We start from the raw sequence: 21,401 nt of genomic DNA, 5'->3' as shown, positions 1-21,401 counted from the left end.
ACAAAGTACATACACATATAAGTATATACTAAAGTATATACAAGAGGTCTCAAATGCGTGCCCTAAAAATAACACATAACGAAACTCAAAATGCATCCCTTTTTCATACGGAAGAATAAAAGTAACAAAGGTTGTGTGCAACTGAGTGAGGGATCAGATCAAGCTAGGCAGTGGCCGGTCCTCACATGCTTAGCTGCTAGGACACCGACCCATCCCTGCCTCCATTCATGTTGGATCATTTTCGCTTGATTGCAGGGACGCAATACGAGCAAAGTGTGATGGCCCAATGAACATGTTTGCCGGCATGCAACCGGAACCACAGCAGCTGTTTGGCTGCCTGAGATGCGATAGCGGCTGCGGAGAGAATGTTTTTGACTGAGATTAAAAAGTACAAAAGCGCTGCAGACCTAACAGACTGAAAAAAAATGGCAGAAAAGGGGATAAAACTCAATAAAAATTAATTCTGCATGGCGATGTGTGGGGCGATTTATGCAGAGAGCCACAAGGTTTCACAGCAGGTGTGAGTGCTGCACATTTTTCCTGGTAGTGGGTCGCTGGGTAGTCTCTCCTCCTGCTCAGTATCGTGGCTCCTTGCTTGTGGAGCTTGAAGCGGTGGTGAACACTCTTGAGTCAGGAAATTAAGGAAAATTAAGGGCTGGCATCTGGGACTGCGTGAAAACAAAAAAGGAAGGAAAAAAGAAGGGAAAAAAATTTATATATACAATAAAAATGAAGTGAAGGAATCAACTTGGGGAAACATTCAAAAGTTGCTAATTTGATGGGGAACTCTGATGTCACTTCAACACTAGCCCTCAGAGCAAAATCATGGGCAGCCCAAGTGAAATCATACTCAGAAGCAGCAAGAGCAGATCATAGTTTACAGTCATGCCAGGGGTCAGGGCTTGCAACAAGTCCATTGAGCTCTGAGGACGATTTATCAGTAGCCTCCAAAAAAGGAGGGTCGGACTTGGCAGGCTTCCCTCAAGAGCTAGGGGTAGTTGATGAGACCCCAGAGGCAGGCTCACTGATAGGAGATGAACTACAAAGGGAGTATATGGACAACAGCAGAGTGATTGCCGTAAAGGAAAATGAGAAGAAGATTTAAGCTAAAAAAAGTTCTGCTGCAGGTGACACAATTGATATAACCACAACGGCAGCTCAATGTGGAACAAAAAGAGCATCTGTTGTTCCAACAGGGAAAGTATTGCCATCCAGGCATTCTGGGTATACTCCAGTCCTCGGAGGGGAAGCCCGTAATCACCACTGCTGCTACCACTGCATTGCCTGAGGGAGGGAGAGCGGAGCTGGGAGTACAAGCTCCAGGCTCCCTTGTGGTCTCTGACGCCACCACCGACGCCGGCATTTCGCACCAGGAGGTGCGCATAAAATCACCACTGGGCTCCCGCAGTGCGGGAAGCCCGTAATCACCGCCGCTGCTACCGCTGCATTGCCTGAGGGAGAGGGAGCGGAGCTGGGGCTACAAGCTCCAGGCTCCCTTGTGGCCTCTGACGCCACCACCGACGCCGGCATTTCGTGCCAAAAGGCGTGCATAAAATCGCCACCGGGCTCCAACAGCGCGGGATGCGCGCAGGCGTGCCCGGGGAAAGCCCAGGTCAAGGGTGGGCCCATCTGCGGCCGTCAGCGACCAACTGAGACCGGACCGGGCCATCCCTCTTTTTGTTGAGAAGTCATCATGGGTAAGCAACAAGTCCCATGTTCCGCAGATGCCATCAAATCCAAGGCAAAGAGACCACGCAATTGTGCCTCCATTTAACTACAGCTGTGGGAGCTATAACCACGGAGATTCATAATGTGGAGGCCCAGTTGGGCTTGGGGTTGGGAACTGATGAACTGGATGTAAACGCAATTGATAATGTCCCATGTTCAGACCCCAATCTTAGCCTTATTGCGAAGCGGTAGTAAGTAACATTATTAGGGACAATTAAATCCCATCTACCTCACGCCCCAACGGACAAATGGAGGGCAAGGGGAGTCCGGAACTGATATGAACTGCCGTTGCAGCTGCTGGTAAAAAAAGGAGGAAAAAATGCCTAAAAGCAGGCCCTGCTATAAAGAATTTATCAACACGTAAGGGGGACGATGGCCAGCAGACCACAGTGGAGTTACCATCTTCTAACCTTAATACAGCAAGTGTGGACTCTGTTCTATTACATATTGACACTCTTGTTGGTGCCCTCAAGGAGGACCTTTTTAATTATGTTAAATCTGGATTAGACTGCGTGATGGAAAGGTTAACCAGAATAGAGTCCAAATTGGGTGATTCCAGGGATGCCGCTGCTGGGGGTAGGAGTCAGGATAAAAATGATATTGGTAATATACCAAATAGACCAAACATGGCTGATACCGGCACGGCATACGTTTACAAACCACCCATATGATGACCTCCGAAGAGAAAAGGCCACTGATCATAACACTTTCGGGGTCCACAAAAACGAATGAGGCTTCTAATGGACTTAGGGGTGGTACTGGTGAGGGGGCGGCGACTGCACCCCAGTGGAGGAACAAAACGCCATGTCTGACAGGGCCCAACAAAATAGCCACAGTAGTGCCTGTTAAGCAAGGAAGGCTGCACTTGCCACCAGAGGCTACCCCCCTGGTAGCGGTCCTAATAGGGGTGCCCCCTCGCAAAAGAAATAGTATTAAGACAACTGAGGAACTCATTAGTAAAGTTAAGTTCTGGTGTAACAAATTCTCTGAGGGGGGATCCAGAGCATCCACACACATTATAATGGCCAGGCGGGTGGGATGGGTGGGAAGCCACCCTATATCAGATGATGGTGACTGTATAGTCATCAATTTGGATCGGATAAATGTAGCAGGCTGGCTCTTCCGGGAGAGCTCTAACTGTGGTCTGGGAGGGATCACAGCCCTGCCCCTGGGTTTCTATTATCCTCCCACAATGGGTGACTGGGGCAGAGATTATAAGGGACCGCAAAGATATACAAGATATACAGCAGGAGAAGGGTTGCTCAGGCCTACTGTCAGAACTATGCATAATATTGGCCAATCCCTTCGTGTAAATACCATTAACCCATTCCGAGGTCACCCAAACCCCACTGCTATAGTAGATGACAGAGTTAAAGAGAGTAGGTTTGAAACTACAAATAGATTTTCCCCACTGAGTCAGTTGGATAGTAATGATTGACTAGACTCCCGTTCTCCTATGGAAGGGCACATCAGAGATAGAGATAATCACACAAACTGTATTATCAAACCCACACAGGGGGAGGAGGTTAACATTGGGCAGCAAGCCAAGATATTAAACTGGAATATAGCAGGACTTAAAAATAAGACAGATGATGATAGTTGGAAAGATTTTTTAAATTACTTTGATATGATTGGGCTACAAGAGACTTGGGAAACTGAGAATAATTTCTGGATGGATGGTTATACAACCTATTTTGAGCCAGCAAAACCATCAGTAGCTGGTAGGGCAAAGGGAGGCCTAATAACCCTGATTTCCATAAAGGTAGTAGGCAATCACCGTAAATTGGACTCGGGTTCACCAAATTGTCTAGTAGTGCAGATTACGCCCATTCATTTTCATAATTCATTTGACAGAACTGTTGCAAATGAACACCTGGTCAGTCTGAATCATTTCTTTAAGTTGTATAACGGGAAACAAACTACCTCTTATTCGGTTATTCTGTAATCAAACTGTCATGTTACTGACAGCTTAGGCCCTGGTAATCATTTAGTGATACACTTCGAACACTCACAGCAAGGTGTTTTTTTTAGAGAGCACCCTAGCGGAATTTGGTTTACTATATCCTAACACCACGCATGATAGCGATGACATTCCAAAAATTTAAAGGTAGGGGAATGCACTCTACTATTGATTATATTTTCATTAGTGCAGCCTTGTACCCCCAGGTGATAGGATATACCACTACGAGGTCACACTTTAGTGACCACAATCCTATACATATTACATTGGTGGGGGGTATTAAGAACAATTTAAAATCAAATAGATGTGTTCTCACCCCCAACTTAAAACCTGAAGACCAAGCCCGTAGACTTAAGTGGTGTATGGTAGTGCCCGGGGATTTTCAAGTGAACCTACTGAACACTGTTGGAAGGGAGATTGATCCCTTTTTAGATGATAATATAAGGGACAAAGAGATCCTTATAGCATGTGCTAAAATCTGAAATCAGGTGGCCTTTGATCTTAAACGCCCATATAAGAAATTCCAGAACAAAGGGGACAGGTGGTTTGACTATAATTGTACAGCTGTCCACCAAAAGTTGTTGGTGGCTTTAAAAAACAAACCAGAAGATAAAAGTGTAATTGTAGCCCTAAGGAAAGCATACAAACTTACAATGAATACACACAAAGGAGAGATTAAAAATGAGGCATTGAATGATATCTTGTCCATTGATGTCATCAAAAATAGTGTCAAATTTTGGGAAATCGTTAATAAGTCATTCTTTCAGGAAACCCCTGGTAGCTCTCTAGAATGCAAAATAACGGAGCAGGAATGGTTTAATCATTTTGAAATTGTATATGGCAATCAGGAGAACCAAGGACCCTCAGGTACCGCATTTGAGGTCGAGGCATATATTATGGTTTTTATAGAATTAGAAGTAGCAGAGGCCATAAATCAAATAACAAGTAATAAAGACCCTGGACCAGACGGTGTCCCAGCCGATCTTTTTAAATCCAATGTGACACTATGGTCATACCTTCTGGCCCATGTTTTTAATATGGCATGTAAATTAGGCCTGCCCAGATCATGGTCTGAGTCAGTCATTGTCCCGGTTTTTAAAAAGGGTAATAGAGGGGATCCAAGCTGCTACAGACCAATTTCACTTATAGATTCTGAGGTAAAGGTGCTAGGAAGAGTGGTACTCAGCAAACTTACGGTCTGGTTAAACGAAACTGATACACTATCGAACCTGCGATACGGCTTTAGGAAAGGAAGGGGTACCACTGACCAATGCTTAAATCTGCACCTATTAATTGGGAAGTATACCACCGCCAAGAAGGGGACATTGTATCTGGCGTTCATGGATCTTTCCTCGGCCTTTGACCGAGTGAATAGATCCAAGTTATGGGCTATACTAATCAAACTAGGTGTGGACAGAAACATTGATTATTTCCTTGCTGATTTGCCTAGGGATTTGACTGCCACAGTGAGGTACGACCAAAGGGGGATTTACACCCAGGGAATACGCATTGTAAATGGTGTCAGGCAGGGATGTATCTTGGCTCCCCTACTTTTTACCCTTTATATCAACAACTTGGATTTAGTTTTAGGGGAAGCCAGTAAAGACATCCCGCACGTGGGGGAACGGCTGATCCCAGCCCTCCTATATGCAGATGATGCCGACCTATTAGCAAGAACTGCGGTTGGTTTACAGTGTCTTAACTTCCTTTGCCGTATTCATGAGATCTCTGGATCTAAGTGTAAACTTTTCAAAATCACACTCAATGATTATCGGCTCTAGGCCTTAAAGGTGTTAAAACTCTCCACTGTGAGGGTAACGTGATTACAAGGGTCACTATATTCCCTTACCTAGGCGTTATATTTGATGATAGAGGTACAATTGGTTCCACAAATGAACGCAAAAAGAAATGTACTGGCCAGATCTACATCTACGGTTCTAGGCTTTGCACGCAGGTTGGGGGCTAAACCAATACAAGCACTGTTAAATTATATAGAGCAACATGCATTTCAAACGCAAACTATGGCTTGGATATATGGGTTTTTAGAGAAGCGAAGGAAATTCAAATAATTGAAAAAAAATCTTAAGAAATTTGCTATCGGTGCCACAGTCAACGCCATCATACATAATTCATCAAGAGACTGGGATAAGCTTTGTGGCTGATCTAATTGAAATGGCACCTTTACTAAAATGGATAGCAACTTGGTTAAACCCCGAACTTGAAATGAATCGCAAAATCTTGAGAGATTGTTTAGCTTTAGACCAAGTTAGCAGCATTCCTTGGTTGAGTCATGTGAAAAGGCTGGCAGAGCAATTGGGAATGACCTGAATTATTTAACTCTCCAGAAAAATTAGTAAAGGGAGACATGCAGTGGGTTAAGAAATCTTATTTATATATGGCACTTATGAAAAGAGAGACGAGGGAGTTGGCAAAACCAACGGTATGTGCCCATTAATTGTTAAAAACATCTTGTGCAATTGAACCCTACTTAAATGTGGTAACCAATTCTAACCATCGCTTTCTTCTAGTAAGATTTAAGCTGAACCAGTAACACTTTCTATTTGCCGAACCACCGGGATCGAGATGGGTGGAGGACCTGGGCGTCTGTTCATGTGATAATTTCTCCTCCTAGGACACATTGCACCCTGTTTTATTCTGCGAGCACTTTTTGCATAGTCGGAAACGTTTTATTCTCCCAATTTTAAAGGGCAAAGGATTTTTACAGGTCGAAACCAACGCTAATATATTTATAGATGGTATCTAATGGCTGGGAAATTTTTAACATAGCGAGTTTCCTCACAGCAGCAGTCAGAATAAGGAGGAAAAAAGTGAGAGTGATTCCCATGATCTAGATCATAACAATTAGTTTTTAATAATCAGGTTTTAAAGCTGTATTTTAAACTGTTTGTCCACCTTGTGTATCTAACCAGTGCAATATCATTGTTAACTAATGTCATATTAATGTTTTTAACTTATATTATTGTGTAGAATGCTTTTATGGTTTTAAATAACCGAATAAAGTAATTTTGACTGACTGACTGACAATTAAAATGAAGTGAAGGAATCAACATGGGGAAACATTCAAAAGTTGCTAATTCAATGGGGAACTCTGATGTCACTTCAACACTAGCCTTCAGAGCAAAATCATGGGCAGCCCAAGTGAAATCATACCCAGCAGCAGCACGAGCAGATCGTAGTTTACAGTCATGCCAGGTCTTGCAACAAATCCATTGAGCTCTGAGGACGATTTATCAGTAGCCTCCAAAAAAGGAGGGTCGGACTTGGCAGGCGCCCCTCAAGAGCTAGGGGTAGTTGATGAGACCCCGGATGCGGGCTCACTGATAGGAGTTAAACTACAAAGGGAGTATATGAACAACAGCAGAGTGGTTGCCCTAAAGGATAATGAGAAGAAGATTTAAGCTAAAAAATGTTCTGCCGCAGGTTGACACAATTGAAATAACAACAACGGCAGCTCAATGTGGAACAAAAAGAGTATCCGCTGTTGCAAAAGGGAAAGTATTGCCATCCAGGCATCCTGGGTATACTCCAGTCCCCGGAGGTGGGCCCGCCTGCAACTTCACAGATCCTTGCTCCGAGCTCAAATAAAAGGCCAGCGCAGCCCCAGGATAGTGATTCTTAGCAATCACTGCAATTACAATCTCGTCCACGATCTCAGGCTCTTAATCCAGCCTCCAGCTCAGAGACGTTCTTGAAAGATCAACCCCAGCTCCAGGTCATGTCATTATGTCAGTCCCAGGATATGTTGTAGTCGAATGGGGAGCAAGGCGTAAGGGTTACTGCACAGTAGGATATAAAGACACTGTTGAATGTAATCCTAGATAAAATTAGGGAGTCGAAAGCTTCTCAAGTAATTGAAATTGCAGCCTTGCACCTGCGGCTATGTAATAACGAATAAGCAATGGTGAATTTTTCCCCGAAAGAATGCAGAAATCAAATCAAGAATTTCCGGTCTTGAAGACCAGGTTATCGCAATGCAGGAGCAAGTCAACCAAGTAAGGAAGCAAAAGACCTCACTGTAAATTAAAACTGAAAAGGTGGAAAATGACTTGCGTCGCTCTAATGTACGCCTGGCGGTTGCTCAAGAGGGCTGCAAATGTCACCAGGTCTTGCAATGGGCAGCGTCATTCATCAAGAGGCATGTCTTGCAGGAACATGCAGGGGATCTGACAATTACATGAGCACACAGGGTACTGACTCAACCATTTCCGAATTCAAAACTGCCAAGCAGAATATAGGTGAACTTTGCTGACTATCGCAGAAAAGAGCACATATTAGCCAAAGCTATTGAAAAGAACCTCTGAAATAACTCACTGTCAAATTTTAATTGATATATCAGCCGCCGCAGCTCGCCGCTGGAAAGAATGTGTTGAAATGTTGTATCTGTTTAAGGCACAGGGTGCCCAAGCAACAATTGCTCAACAGTCAAAGCTAAGAGTATAGGTCAAAGGCGGTTTCACTTGTTCACTAATTTGGTTGACGCTCAAGAGTTTCTGCAGAAGATTTCTAACTAAGTGTCACTGTTGGAATATTGTCTAGTATAAGCGGAATAGATACTTTTTTTGTTGTATCTGAGGTGGGGGTAGGATTGGTTGTGTATTCACTAGAGGTGCATCTCCATGGCACCCTGGGAGGGCAAATGCTGCTGCATGAGGGGTATTGTGGGCTATTCCCCTCTCGCTGGGGTGCTCGGTCGGGAGGGAGGGAAGCCGAAAACAAAAAAAGGGATAGACTTAATGAAGCACGCTGACCAATTGTTTGATTCATGGTGTAGATACCACCTGGGAATCTCACAATATACTTGCTTTTCACAATGTTTCCATACAACTTCCTGTATCAACTATTTTCTTATCTCCCGCTCTTTAAAATGTATGGGTTCAGATATCTGCGCAAATTATTTTTCAGATTGCTCAGTCACCATTTAAGTTGAATGGAAGGTAAGGAAGAGGTCCAGGTGGAAGATGGACCATAACATTCTTACTAATCAAGAGTGGTTAAAAGGTATGAACCAGCAGTGGCTCCCCCGCTATGGCAGAGAAGCGTCGTTCCACTGCTTTCCAGCAGTGTAAAAAAAAGGAAAAATAAAACAATAATAACTTGCTGTTATTATCATTTTATTTTTTCTTGCAGAATCCAGTTTTGTGGCGGGCGGGGCTTGGCTGTCACAGGCAGCAGAGGGAGGAGTGGTTTGTGCACTTAAGTGTGCATGACAGTTTTGGCCGACCATCTTGGGTTGGCCAAACCATCAGGTGCACTTTGCACGTTCTCCACCTGGCTGTAATGCACCAGCTTGTAGTCCCCGTCTGAGCACCGAACCATGGTGCTCATACCAATCATAATGCTGCAGTCATGGTGACAGCAGTGTCATGATTGGCTTAGGGAAGCCTGTGTGCTTCTGGGAAGAGAAGCAAGGACAGGCAATGGAGGAAGATGACAGCCATCGAAAGGTAAGAGAAGTTTTATTTTTTAACTCCCTCCTGCCCGCCACCATTATGCATCAGTCGCCACTGGTATGAGCACATTCATTGGGGAATTTTTTCGCTTGAATAATGGTACAGTATCACCTTTTCCAGCCTGGGAAGCTTTTAAGGCATCTCTCGAGGAGCAGATAATTGCTTTTATGGCTCTACAATCCAAAAATCGTGCAGAACGTATAGCTGAGCTTCAGTCCACAGTGGATGCTACTTTACAGAAGAGGAATAGCTCCCAGGGGCAACAATCACTAAAAGATACTCAGCTCGGTAAAGTTAAACACAAACAGAGGAATTTTCTTAAATTACACGAGATCAATAGCTCGAGAACTTTCCAACAGCAGGTGTATAAGGAAAGCCAGTTGATTGGTAAACTTCTCGCCTTGTCAACATAGGTTAAACAGGAAGTGGCATTAGTCACTGAGCTGCTGAAGCCAGGGACTGGTGAAAAGGTGTGTGATAGAGACGAGGTGTCAAACATTTTCTTGCAACATTATATATGTGTATGAAAGTAAATATTCGGTCTCTCATGAAAATATATTTCAATACTTTCAGTCCATTAGGCTGCCACGGTTGACAAATGTCCAGGTAGAGAGAATGGCTGTGGGTATATTAGCAGCAGATATTCAGCAGGCTCTTGCCACAATGCCTTCTGGCAAGTCTTGTGTTTACGATGGTCTTCTGGCAGACCTTTTCAAAGCATTTGCTGTTGAGCTTACACCCTTTTGATGAAGCTTTTTATTTGATAAGAGAAGGAGGGGAGGTTATTTAGACTTTTAAGGTATCAGTGGTCTTTAGCTTTTTTTAAAAGGGCGATAATCCAAGAGATGAGATGTCAATTTATACCAACTGATTAGTCTACTTAACACAGTTTACAAGCTTTTAATGAAAATATGGTCTCATTGTATCACTCTGGTAGCCCAGGTGGCTATACATAATTATCATACAAGGTGTGTGGCTGGTAAGGTGGTGCCATTCAATACAGGCTTTTTAGTGCATGCACTAGATTATTTTGAGGTAAACCAGGCCTGTGCAGTCATAATGTTGGTCGATGCAGAGAAAGCATTTGATCTGCTAAACTGGGATGCCACTCTTCTTTGGTTTAACAGGGGTTGGTTTCACTTCTCAATGCATGCTAATGCTTAGGAATTTTTATCAAGGGGCTTAAGCAAAGGTGTTTGTAAACTCTAATGTGGGAGGAGTGGTGGAAATAAATAGGGGGACATGGCAGGGGTGTCCTCTGCCCTCAGTTTTATTTAAATGTGTTATAGAACCCTTTGCAGTGAGGATCCCAGAAAATAAGGGAATAGAAGCTCCTATAGTAGGGATATCAAAATAAAAATTTACGGACCATTTTATTCTATGCCTTAAGCCAGAACAGTAGAATTTACAAAAGCTGTTGGGTGAGCTCAAGCAGTTCCAAATGATTGGGGGATATAAAATCAACCAGAGTAAAACAGAATTGCTTCTATTTAACACCTCCGGAAGTAATCTACCCCCCCACACTCTTCAGCAGCAGGCTCGTTCTCTTGATCCGATTCGATATTTGGGAATATATCTAACAAATCGCTACTCCCAGCTCTGCGAGTTAAATTACGTGGCTATGAGGAAGAAGATTAAGGAATTATTGGACAAGTAGACACTCCTTCCTCCTACATTAGTAGAGAGGGTAACCCTTAACAAAATGTCAATTTTACACATGTTTAATATTCTCTTTTCAAATATCCCAATAAAATTAGCAAGGCCTATTTTAAGGAACTCTAGGTTCTTTTCTGGCGTTCTGTCTGGAAGAAGAAAGCCTTGAGGGTAAAACTTTCAGTACTTCAATTAGATATAAGTGAGGGCAGGCTGGCATTACCTCAGATGCAGACCGATTATGAAGCATTTCTTATGGATATATTAGTAATTTCAATTGATGCTAACATGATAAAATGGTTCAGGAGGTGGGATTTCAGCTCCAGGCTTTTATTAAGATGGACAAACTGCCCAAAAAAATCAAGATATAGAATTGTGAAGGAATTTGGTGCAAGACTTCAAGCATTTTATTCTTCGAAAAGCATATCAGCTGGCTATGAGTATCTGCTCCTGAACTAAAGCAAATATTTCAGCCTCAGAATCCCATACAGTCATTTAAAATTTTAGAATGCAAATGGTTTTAAAGAATTGGGGAATTTTTTGGTGAGGGGTAATTATATCACTTCACAAGATCTTCACGCAAGGTGGGGTGATCGATGCAAACTTTTTTCCTTTGGATTTCAGCAGATAATTCAGTTTTTAAATAAATGCTGCCCTGAATCGAATTAAAACCCTCTCCCGGCAATATCTGCGCTGCTTAGGTCAAAACTTGGAGGGATAGGTAACTGATGTTGATTATTACAGAGCCAAGGGGGAAGCCACCAGGTGAAAACACCTTCTAGATAAAACCAGCCTAACTAATCGATGTAATTTGTCAATAGCAAAGAGCCAGTCAATCTCATTATTAGGCCAAAGGACTTTGAGAGCAGCAAATTTTAAGAGGATGTCCTTTTTATCCCGTTGGATGGCATGCTACTTTGCAAGGGCTTTTCACAGAATGTATCCAGCTGTGGAGGACCGTTGCTTTCACTGCCAGCTGCAGGGGATGATCGGCGGGTTGCATGTTTTCGTTACCTGCCAACGGTTTGCTCAGTTTTGGGGAAAAGTGTTTTCCAGTACATCTGTACTACCCTATATGCACTTACCTATCAATATTTTGTCCCTGGATACGCTGCCCTTGATATTCTTGGATCGTAATATTCTGTGGGTCGATATTCAGTAGTGCAGTCTCTTCGTACAGCTAGCAGCGATACGCTGGAAGGGGTACTCTCACTCTTCTTGACAGAGCTTGTTCCTGTGACCTCAATTGAGACAACCAACCACACTTTACCGTTTTTCCCAGTTTATCATGATCTCAGTAGAGCAATCATTGACACAGCCAATAAATTAGAAATTTGTACTGTGACACGCGGGGCGCTGGGGATAAGTAAAGGGACACGTTTTTTAACCTCTTGAGTGCCCATGACGAGATGGTCTCGTCATGGGCCGCGGTTGCGCTGTGCCCATGACGAGACTATCTCGTCATGAGCCCCGCCCGCTAATGAAACGCCCGGCACAGGGCGTGGAAAGGGCGGGGCACTCAAGGGGTTAAAAGTGTGGTGGGTGTAAAATGGAGGTGTTGTTATGATGTATAGTAGATAAAACTGTTAAAGGTTGAATGTAATGAAAGTATGAAGAAAGCAGGCTGCACCTATCTTAAAGTTTTATATTCATCTTTTCTTGTGTTTACTGGCTTCCACTTCATTCATGAATTCTTTCTCTCTCTCTATGTGTCACTTATATGTGCACTGACTCGGCTGCTCTTTACTATTAATGCCACATGCTTGCGCTAAATCTGTTCACTTAATCGCAATCTGGGATCTGACTTTTAACCTGAGCGAGTTTCATATCAACCTCTTGCCTTTGCTTCGCTTCCATTTGTTCTGACTTCCTGAATGTTCCCAGAGAAGGAGAAAATAGTTTTGCAAGTCTTGAGGAATTGCGATTTGCAGAGCAATCATTGTCCAATCAGACATGAAAAAATGGCGCAGCATTTTCAAAGAATCCTGCGATAGCATGCCATCTTTTTACAAGTTGTTATAATATTGCTTACATCAACAAGATAAAATTATGAAATCCTTTGACAATATTGTATCCCTTCTATTAGCGCCGCTGTGCATTTTCACGCTGCATTACTCCTGCGTTCCAAACGCATTGGTCAGCATTCTGAAAAAGTGTTTGGAAGAATGAAAAATCCTTTATAATATGTGCGCAGCAGAAATGCGGAATACATCATTCAGGAGGGATTGCTTTGGCCCTTTTCAGATATTTGAATGCCTCGTTGCTGTTCTTGAATCTTCTAATGGAAGCACGGCCAGGAATTTGAAGCAACCTACAACAAAGGAGTGTTGTAGGAACGACTTAAACCCCCCTGTTTCTGTCTCACCCTGAAAAGTAAAAAAGTTACAATTTGGCCATTACGTAAAAACAAGATTGTTGTGCTGCTCTGGATGGAGGTAATGAATATAAACCTCCACAAGGCAGACTCAGACTGCCATCCTTCCCTGGTGGGGAAATAGAGCATTACAAAATGGGTAATATTTTTATCTATTATATACAGTGCTTAGAATGGCAGAAGCGCGGTATTTAGCGCTATGTAAAAACAAGTAATTATCACTATTAAGAGGGCGCATCTTTGAGTCAAAGCCTCAGATCTATAATAAAAAAAACTACTGTGAGTAAGTCCTCTAATTAATGCAGGGGAAAGGATGTGTGGAAATTTATCTTCCCCACCCGGGAGTTGTTTTCAAAATGGAACTAAACAGTGCTTTTTAAAGCCCATTTCTGCGACTATAGTAGCTAAAATGCGATAGCTTTAGAGACAAGGCAGCACCTCTAACAAGATGGCCAAAGTGCTTCCCCTGCCAAGTTTGCCTGTGCCACCACTGATAGGATTATGGGCCTACACGACAGACCCGAATTCCTATCACATTTTGGCAAAAGTTATAGGGGTATTTATGATTTAAAAGGCATTATTCGCCTCTCTTTTTAGGAATATGCCCAGTGGGAGAAGGGCATCGTACCATCAGTGGCGAAAGGTGCTCTAATTTCCTATATACTCTTTGGGAGAGAACTCTGAACCGAAGTGTTCCTGGCACAACAAGCGCCTTTAACATGAACTAATCTGCAATCATTGAAAAACAAAAACACCCTTGAATTGGGACTTCAAACACCCAATATCAATTTTTGAGCAACAGTGCCGGTCCAATTTACACTCCAAAAGCCATGATTTACAGACTAATTTACACGCTGTTAAAGCTTCCCTCACAAGTCTGACAAATAAGTGAGAAATGCTGCAATCGGGCCTAGTCACCTAGGTCACAAACTCATTTAAAATCTCTTTTGTATGGTTGGAATGTATGGTTCGTCATGCAGTGCCAGGGAACCAGATATTTCCAGGTTGTCTCCTGAAGCAAACCACTTTCCACGACCAACAGCAAATCAAATATTCCCTTGCGTTAGAAGATCTCTTGTGTGTAATGCTCACCCAGAGATCTGAGAGTCACTGGTTGGAACACCTGATAACATTAGTACTACTGAGTTAAGAAATATTAACGCATATTATTCAAGCATGGAGAGATAATTCAGCTTGTGGTGTGCACCATATAAATATGAATTATTGTATTGCTTACTTTCTTCAGGAGTGAAGTTATCAAAAGCGCAGCTGGTGCAGTGGTACCGGGGCCGGAAGGGGTGAAGGGCCCACTGCACCCCAATTATAGCTCTTTTCTAGTATCAAACAAGGGTCATGGGTCCGAGTGTCCTTGCTCGCATCAGGAGCGATGGCATCCTTGCTACAGCATTGGTGGCCTTCTCATTGAATGCTTTTGGCTTAAAAATGATTATTGTGCATAGAAAGCAGGAGCGCTCAGTCAGTTAGACACTCACTAAATAAATCTGCATACGTCCCGCTGGCCATAGCTAAGTTCAGCATCCGTAAGGTAACAGCAACGCCTGCTTGCAGAGCATTGGGCAATAACAAACCTTTATTAGCAAACACTACACTTAAAGCAGCTATAAATGGGGCACACATAGATGTATGGAGGCAGCTGTCAAGAACATGACTGAGTTTGAAGACTTCTTGATGTCACTTATGAGCGCTGTTGAAGATGTGGACATGGATTGGTGGAAGAGAACTTGCTAAGAACTGGATTCAGCATGGACGTTAAGTGAAGGACGATTGACCAAACACCAGCATCATGTGTTTTCAGATGTGGGAGGTTAAATTGAGATGGTTGTGGCATTGGTAATAATATATTTTTCTTTTTAAACCTATTAATTTCCTCTTATGTAGTAAGGGCATATTTATGAAATTATCATGCAGCGCAATGCAGCAAGTCATATTGCTGCACTGCGTAATAGGGAAAGGGAAGGAATGTGCCGTATTTAACATGATAAGGTGCATTCCTGTCATTTCTCAGTGCGGGCTCACAATGTGCTGCCAACGCAGGCCCCCTTGTACCATGGTGCAAGGGTGCATGAGTTGTAAGCAGGATTGTTTTTGTGCAGGGACACCTTCCTGCACAGAGACAATCCTTAAAGGCATGTTCCTCTTCTATGTGTGCTGCACAATGAAGAAAAGAGGAAGTAACAAGGAGAAATAAAGATATTTCTCTGGGGAGGCATAGAAATTCGACGCATTCCCAGGTTTACCACTGATGGCTTATTTGGCAATAGAACAAAATCCATGGGTAGATGCGTGGAAACACTCACGCTCCACCCATGGATTGCCTCCCTAGGACAGAGTAATGCAACAAAGAAATTTGTGCTGCGTTGCGTTACTCTGGATTAATCAAGCCACTCAGGGCCCCACAAAGTGACCTTGCATGGCTTGATAAATCCCACTTAGGCTTTGCATTTGCCCTTGCGCCCCCTTGCGTGGCGCAAGTACGAGGCAATAAATATGCCCCCAAATGTTCATCTCACGGCAGTAGGCCGAGGGCTATTCAACATACGCTATACACTGCTGTTGTTACTGCTGTGTTAGTTGGAAAGGGAACCATTCTGCATACACCTCCCAGGGCTGGACAGTGACCCTGCTCAGACTTAACTTGATGATAGCCGACAATTGTCTTTCCGTTTACTAGGATCTGAAATGACTCAGACCACTTAAAGCAGTGGCTGGAAAGCACAAACGCCTACATGTGAAGGCATTCCTTTTAAGAAGTATAACATTCATTTTGTATATGGCTCTTTTAAGATAGGCTTGAAAAACACTGACACAGCTAAAGATGCTTCAGCATGCCAACTGACCAGTGGACTATAGAGCTCATGATATCTAAGGCGGGTGAGCTGGCAGGAATGGCCTTCCCTTCTCTTCTAAATTTTCTCCTGTCCTCGATTCCCGGCCCACTTTTTCAATAAATTAGCGGCTAACATTTTAAAGTTCTGTTTCACTTATTGCTTACAGTCTTCAGATAGATAACACAGTGGCACGCCAATGTTTTTAGCATTAAACTAATGAGTCGAGTTCATTAACTTGAATCCTAGGGATGACTGCAAAGTTGCACCATAAAACTTGGAAAATATGGCCTCTTGTGTTCAAATTCTGAGGCATTTCATTTTTATTCATTTTCACCTGGAACACGTGTCACAAAGTGCCGTGGGAAGATGAAAACCTTTTTTCTTCTGCAAAATTGTCCTCAAAACTTCACAAGCTGTAAAAATGTTTCGAGGGTTGCATGGCTTAGAATGTTTGCAAAATCTTTTGAATTTGCAAAAGTAGTCTTTGCCAATAAACATTTCAGCAAAATATGCTTTTAAAGATAGCCTTCACTTATAGAAATATTTTACAAGACAATTCTTTGCAAAATATGTTTTTCAAAGCTAAACATATCTCAGTCTTCCTGAATGTTTAAAACGTTGTAAAACTTTGCAAGTGCAATTTAAGTGCTGCTACCCCTTCAGTCAAAGCTTGTGAGGAATTTAGGCAGCAACATTAATAGAATATATGTTGGCCAGAATATGAGCCTAATTTAACAATATTTGGAGCCCAATAATTGGAAAAGTGTTCAAAAGTCTGAATGTGTTTAGGTAGAAAATGCTTTGGCTAGTCATGTGAGAGAGCAAGATTATTGTTGAGGTCCAAATCAATCAAAAAAGATAACTTGCACCCTGGAGTCACTGCTACTGAACCCAGAGTAGAAGAAGTAATGCCCACCCCCATCCTGATAGAGTTATCTCTGCGTTCACTACACTCTAAATCGGTCTGTAAGGAAACTCATTTTTACAACTATCTAAAACACCTGGCCAATAAGAAAAACTGCTATGCAACGGAAGGCTAGCAACAGGATTTATTGTTATATGAATGTACACAAAGTTGTACCTTAGCACCATATTTACTTAACAGTGATGTTTGTAAGCATTTCACCCACCATGGTTAGGTCCACCCAAAATCTGTGTATTGTTTTTCAGCAATTATGTTTTGCAGCTAGACCTCAAGGCAGTTGGCTTGAAAAGAGCACTTAACACCCTTTGTAAAAACAGCACTTAACACCCATTGTGCCAAGGTGAAACACATAGAATTCAATTTGGAGAAAAGCCAAGTGGTAATGGTTGACAAGTTTAGCAAACTCTGTCATACTTCTTCCTAATCAAGTATTACTTTAGAAAGAAGGAGGTGGTACCTGGACACAGCTGAGTGTTGCAAAGAGCCTCTTCGGTATGGAGTCCAAGGCAAATATCCCCTCCATTTGCAGGAGTTGGGTTAGAGCAGGAGCGCGTCCGCATGTAGTGGCCACCGCCACAGGTCGCCGAGCACTTGGACCAAGACGACCAGCAAGACCAGCCACCATCAACTACAACAGATCAAAGTAATTTGAGGATTAGAGTTTGCATCACAAGACACTGATGTGCTGTAAAATGAGGTCACTTATTACTATAGATATTACATTACTTTTTGACAAAGGCACACAGTGCACCACATTAATGCATTGATTATATTTAACTGCAGTGACATAATTAAGTGAACACGTAAAAGAGAAAAATCTGGGTGGAGTGAAGCCATCCTTGTCTCAGACCTTTATTAGTGAGAATATCCAGTCCTAGCATTGTTACATGATAAGTGTTTGACAGACGAATTAGATAAAAGCATAACACCATCAAGGCGTTGATTTGCTGGGATTGGTTTTCTCGCTGTTCTTTGTTATCAATGTCAGTGATTTGTTACACATAAAAACTGCAAACATAGTAACAGAGTCACCCCTAAAAGACTCAAACCAGGAAATTATAATTAGTAGAGATTACATCCCGTCGTCTTCAATAATGTCAAACATTCATAACGTATCATTTACATTAGTATAGGAAATGCAACTCAATTGGCCAGATTTAGGAACTGTATATTTCCAATCTGTGTGTGCATATTGGAAAACCATATTTTGTCAACAATGAATTCACAAAACAAAATTGTGCTTGTCAAATAATGTTGTAAGTGAGCAACTGACATAGTTGGCATGTAGACCTGCTATAGTCAATATTTATATCATGGCGTGTTTCCTAGGGTGTAGAAGGCACAGAAACAGGGACGCACCTTATTCATAAAGGGTTGAACATAACCCTGCATTCTCCTTGCCATTCACTTCCTCAGTGCCAGTCAAGGTTGCCTTTTTACCCCATTACTTTATTCCCTACATGTTTATGACCTCCTAAGGTAGGTGGGGGGAAGGGCAGGTGTGTTGTTTGCTGTATGCAGACAATATAGCTGTATTAGATCCTACCCTATAGGGCCTACACAAACGGCTAGATTTACTTAAATCATATGCAAGTGCTCATTTTCTTTTTACATATAAACATATCTAAAAGTACAATTTTTACATGTAAAGGCAATCGTCAACTGAAGAAAGTAAATTATACATGGCACCTGGAAACTGAAATATTAGAGGAGGTAAAGTCATACTTATATCTAGGAAAATACTTCAGTTCCAATTTATCCAAGAGATACAATCAATAACTTTTATTTCAGTCAGCCGTGTTCTTTGCAGGTAACCTTGGCGGGCCGCGTGGGGGAAGGGATTTTGAGGGACGATGCAGAGGGAAAATTAAATAAATAATTAATTTTCCCTCTGCTTCGTCCCTCGAAATCCCACCGCTGTTACCTGCACAGACCGCGGCTGACTTCAGTTGAATAAGACCTTTAAAAGTATATATTAAAAATATTTATATTTCATACTGTGCTATTCCTTAAAATCTATAAAATATGTACATGGTTGTTATAAAACATGTCAACACTATTACAGTACTTCATTTACAACAGCATTTAGCAACTGAGTCATTCATCATAACAGTTTCAGTCCCACCTTACCCCTTGAAAATCCTACGGATATCAGGTATTTGCATAGGTTATGAACTATATATGGCACAGTATCACTCTTAATTACCGTTAGCGCTTTCTGATAACTCCCAAACCTTAATCTTTTGCATAATGGGAAGATTAATTTCTTCCTTATCTCACCATAGGCTGTTGAAAAACAGAACATTGTGCACTATCTTCCATAGAGCCTGGAGTGCATAAAGTGCCAACAGCTTCATTATATGACAGTATAGGCATTAATTCATAGCAAAATTCCATGTATAGGATTCTCGCCTTATGGGGTTGGATAACATCTAGGAAATCTTCGAAACATAGCACTGCTTAACAGCAAGGGATTGGGTTGTCAATATGGCTAGGTTTGGCTTACTATAAAAGGCGTTTAACACATATTCCCAATATACCTTCTTTAAGTGATCCTTTGAACTCTGTGTCAATAATTATGGGCTCAGTCCAATAAAAGAAAAGGCCAAGCTTATTTAGCCATTTCAAGACATGTCGCAACCAAGGGAAAGTTAAGAGATTGTCATGTTCCAATAGTTCTGTAATGCCCTCTCTGTAATGGACCAACTCCTGTGTCGTCCATAGTCTAATCCAGTAAAGTACTGGCAGCAGGTTTGTAATATGCTCTGTTTAACATTCAGGTCATAGTACACAGGTATTAGGTGTGTGGCTACTGGTAGGCTAATAGGCTTCACATGAATGTATTCTCTCCAAGTACGAGCTGTTTGACATTGCCTATACCCCACAGCTCTGACCCATACAAAGCAGCAGCCTGGGTTTTGCGTTTATACATTTCTAGGGCCGGTGTGATCAATTTATTCGCAGATGCATTATATTTGTTGAGAACAGCCCTTGACCCATGTGATAAAACCATGATGGCCTGGTTTATTTGTGGATTCCATGACAGTCTGGAATCAAGTGTCATACCTAGATAAACAAAGTTGGAGACGTGCTCTAAGATTTGCCCAGCAACCTTGATGTTCCTTCTGAAGTTCCTATGGGGATTTATGGCCATGTATTTAGTTTTTCCAATATTTCTTTCCAAACCCTTTGCAATACAATATGTGCTGAAATCATCCAGTAAATTTTGGAGAACCTTAGGTGTCTGTGAGACCAGGATGGTATCCTCTGTGAATAATAACTCAGGCACAGGGGTTCCACTAAGTTTCGGGGAGTCATGTTTGCATTTTCTTAGGTGATCAACAATATCATTGATATCCAAGAGATATTATATAAGAAGGGGTGGGCAGTTAGCTCCGTTCCTCCGGCGGAGTTTGCAGAGTTTTGCCCACTCCGCGCCCTGCTTGGAGTACGGAGTTCCGGAAAAACGGCTAACCCCCGCATGGCTAAGTTTCTTCTCGTGCATGGTTGGCCATCGTTAAGTTGGCAAGCACGAACGAGAAAATCAAGCGCTATATTGCCTCACAGTGAAATTTCGCAATGCGAGCGGTCACGGCAGATCACTACTGTTCTTATTGAAAAAGCTGTCGCTCGCATTGAGAAAGATGCCGCTCGAGTAGAAAATGTACTCAAGCAGCAGAAAGAAGAAGCACCCTCTGGTGCGCCTCGTGGTGCCTTTCGTGCTGACTTTACAGCAAGGGACAAGCTCACGGCATCAGAAATCATTGCAAACAGCGTGACGTACCAGACTCCACCGCTCGCTGAACTTCACAAAATCTCATGGAGTTTTTAGGTAACTCTGCAGAATTCCACAGAGTGAAACTCTGCAAGTTCTGCCCACCCCTAAATTTAAACCGTGGGTGCACCAAATCCATGAACCATGCTAATGAACTAACCATATTTTATAATGTCCCTGGCCTTAGACACTTTTTCTTTCTTCTTCAGCTATATCATTTAGTAATTCCTCCCTGTTTTCTCTATGGCTTAGAGGTTGTGAGTATTGCTAGTTGGTCTTTCCTGGGCTCCACTGAAACGAAAATCCTTCGTAGAATAAATTATTGAATACACAGCTCCATTAGCAGCACTGCATTTAGAAATGGATCTGGTGAGTACATTTGTACTGGTCCTAGCAACTATTCTACAGAGGTGTTTTCGGTTGATACATTCCAGCGATATCTCTCGAAGGAGACCTTTGTGGAAAGTGTTCTTCATTGAGCAGAGGCATGACAGTACCTTTTTGGAAAACTTTCACAACACCTTAGCCTTCTTTTGAAATTAACCAAAGGGAACTGGCATCTATGTCAGTGTCTGAACTTAAGTTATTTCTTAAAAATTCTAGCCATGCATTGAATCTGAAATTGGACAACGCTTCCTCCCTACTAAATCCTAGAAGCACATGGGT

At 42.3% G+C, this 21,401-nt stretch overlaps 1 protein-coding gene across 2 annotated transcripts in view; it reads right to left on the bottom strand.

Annotated features, from left to right (window-relative positions):
• Positions 1-21,401, bottom strand: part of SEMA5A (semaphorin 5A) — a 1,729,347-nt gene that overhangs the window by 55,109 nt on the left and 1,652,837 nt on the right. For both annotated transcript variants that reach the window (XM_085606095.1, XM_085606096.1), the window contains one exon: positions 17,418-17,588. In XM_085606095.1, coding sequence (XP_085462221.1) covers positions 17,418-17,588 — 171 coding nt within the window. The remainder of the gene's footprint in view (positions 1-17,417; positions 17,589-21,401) is intronic.

Source organism: Triturus cristatus, chromosome 5_1 (genome assembly GCF_964204655.1).
Source record: "Triturus cristatus chromosome 5_1, aTriCri1.1, whole genome shotgun sequence".
In the NCBI taxonomy this organism is placed as follows: domain Eukaryota; kingdom Metazoa; phylum Chordata; class Amphibia; order Caudata; family Salamandridae; genus Triturus; species Triturus cristatus.
Note: the sequence above shows the minus strand (reverse complement) of the source record. Positions and strands in the feature narration are given on the sequence as shown.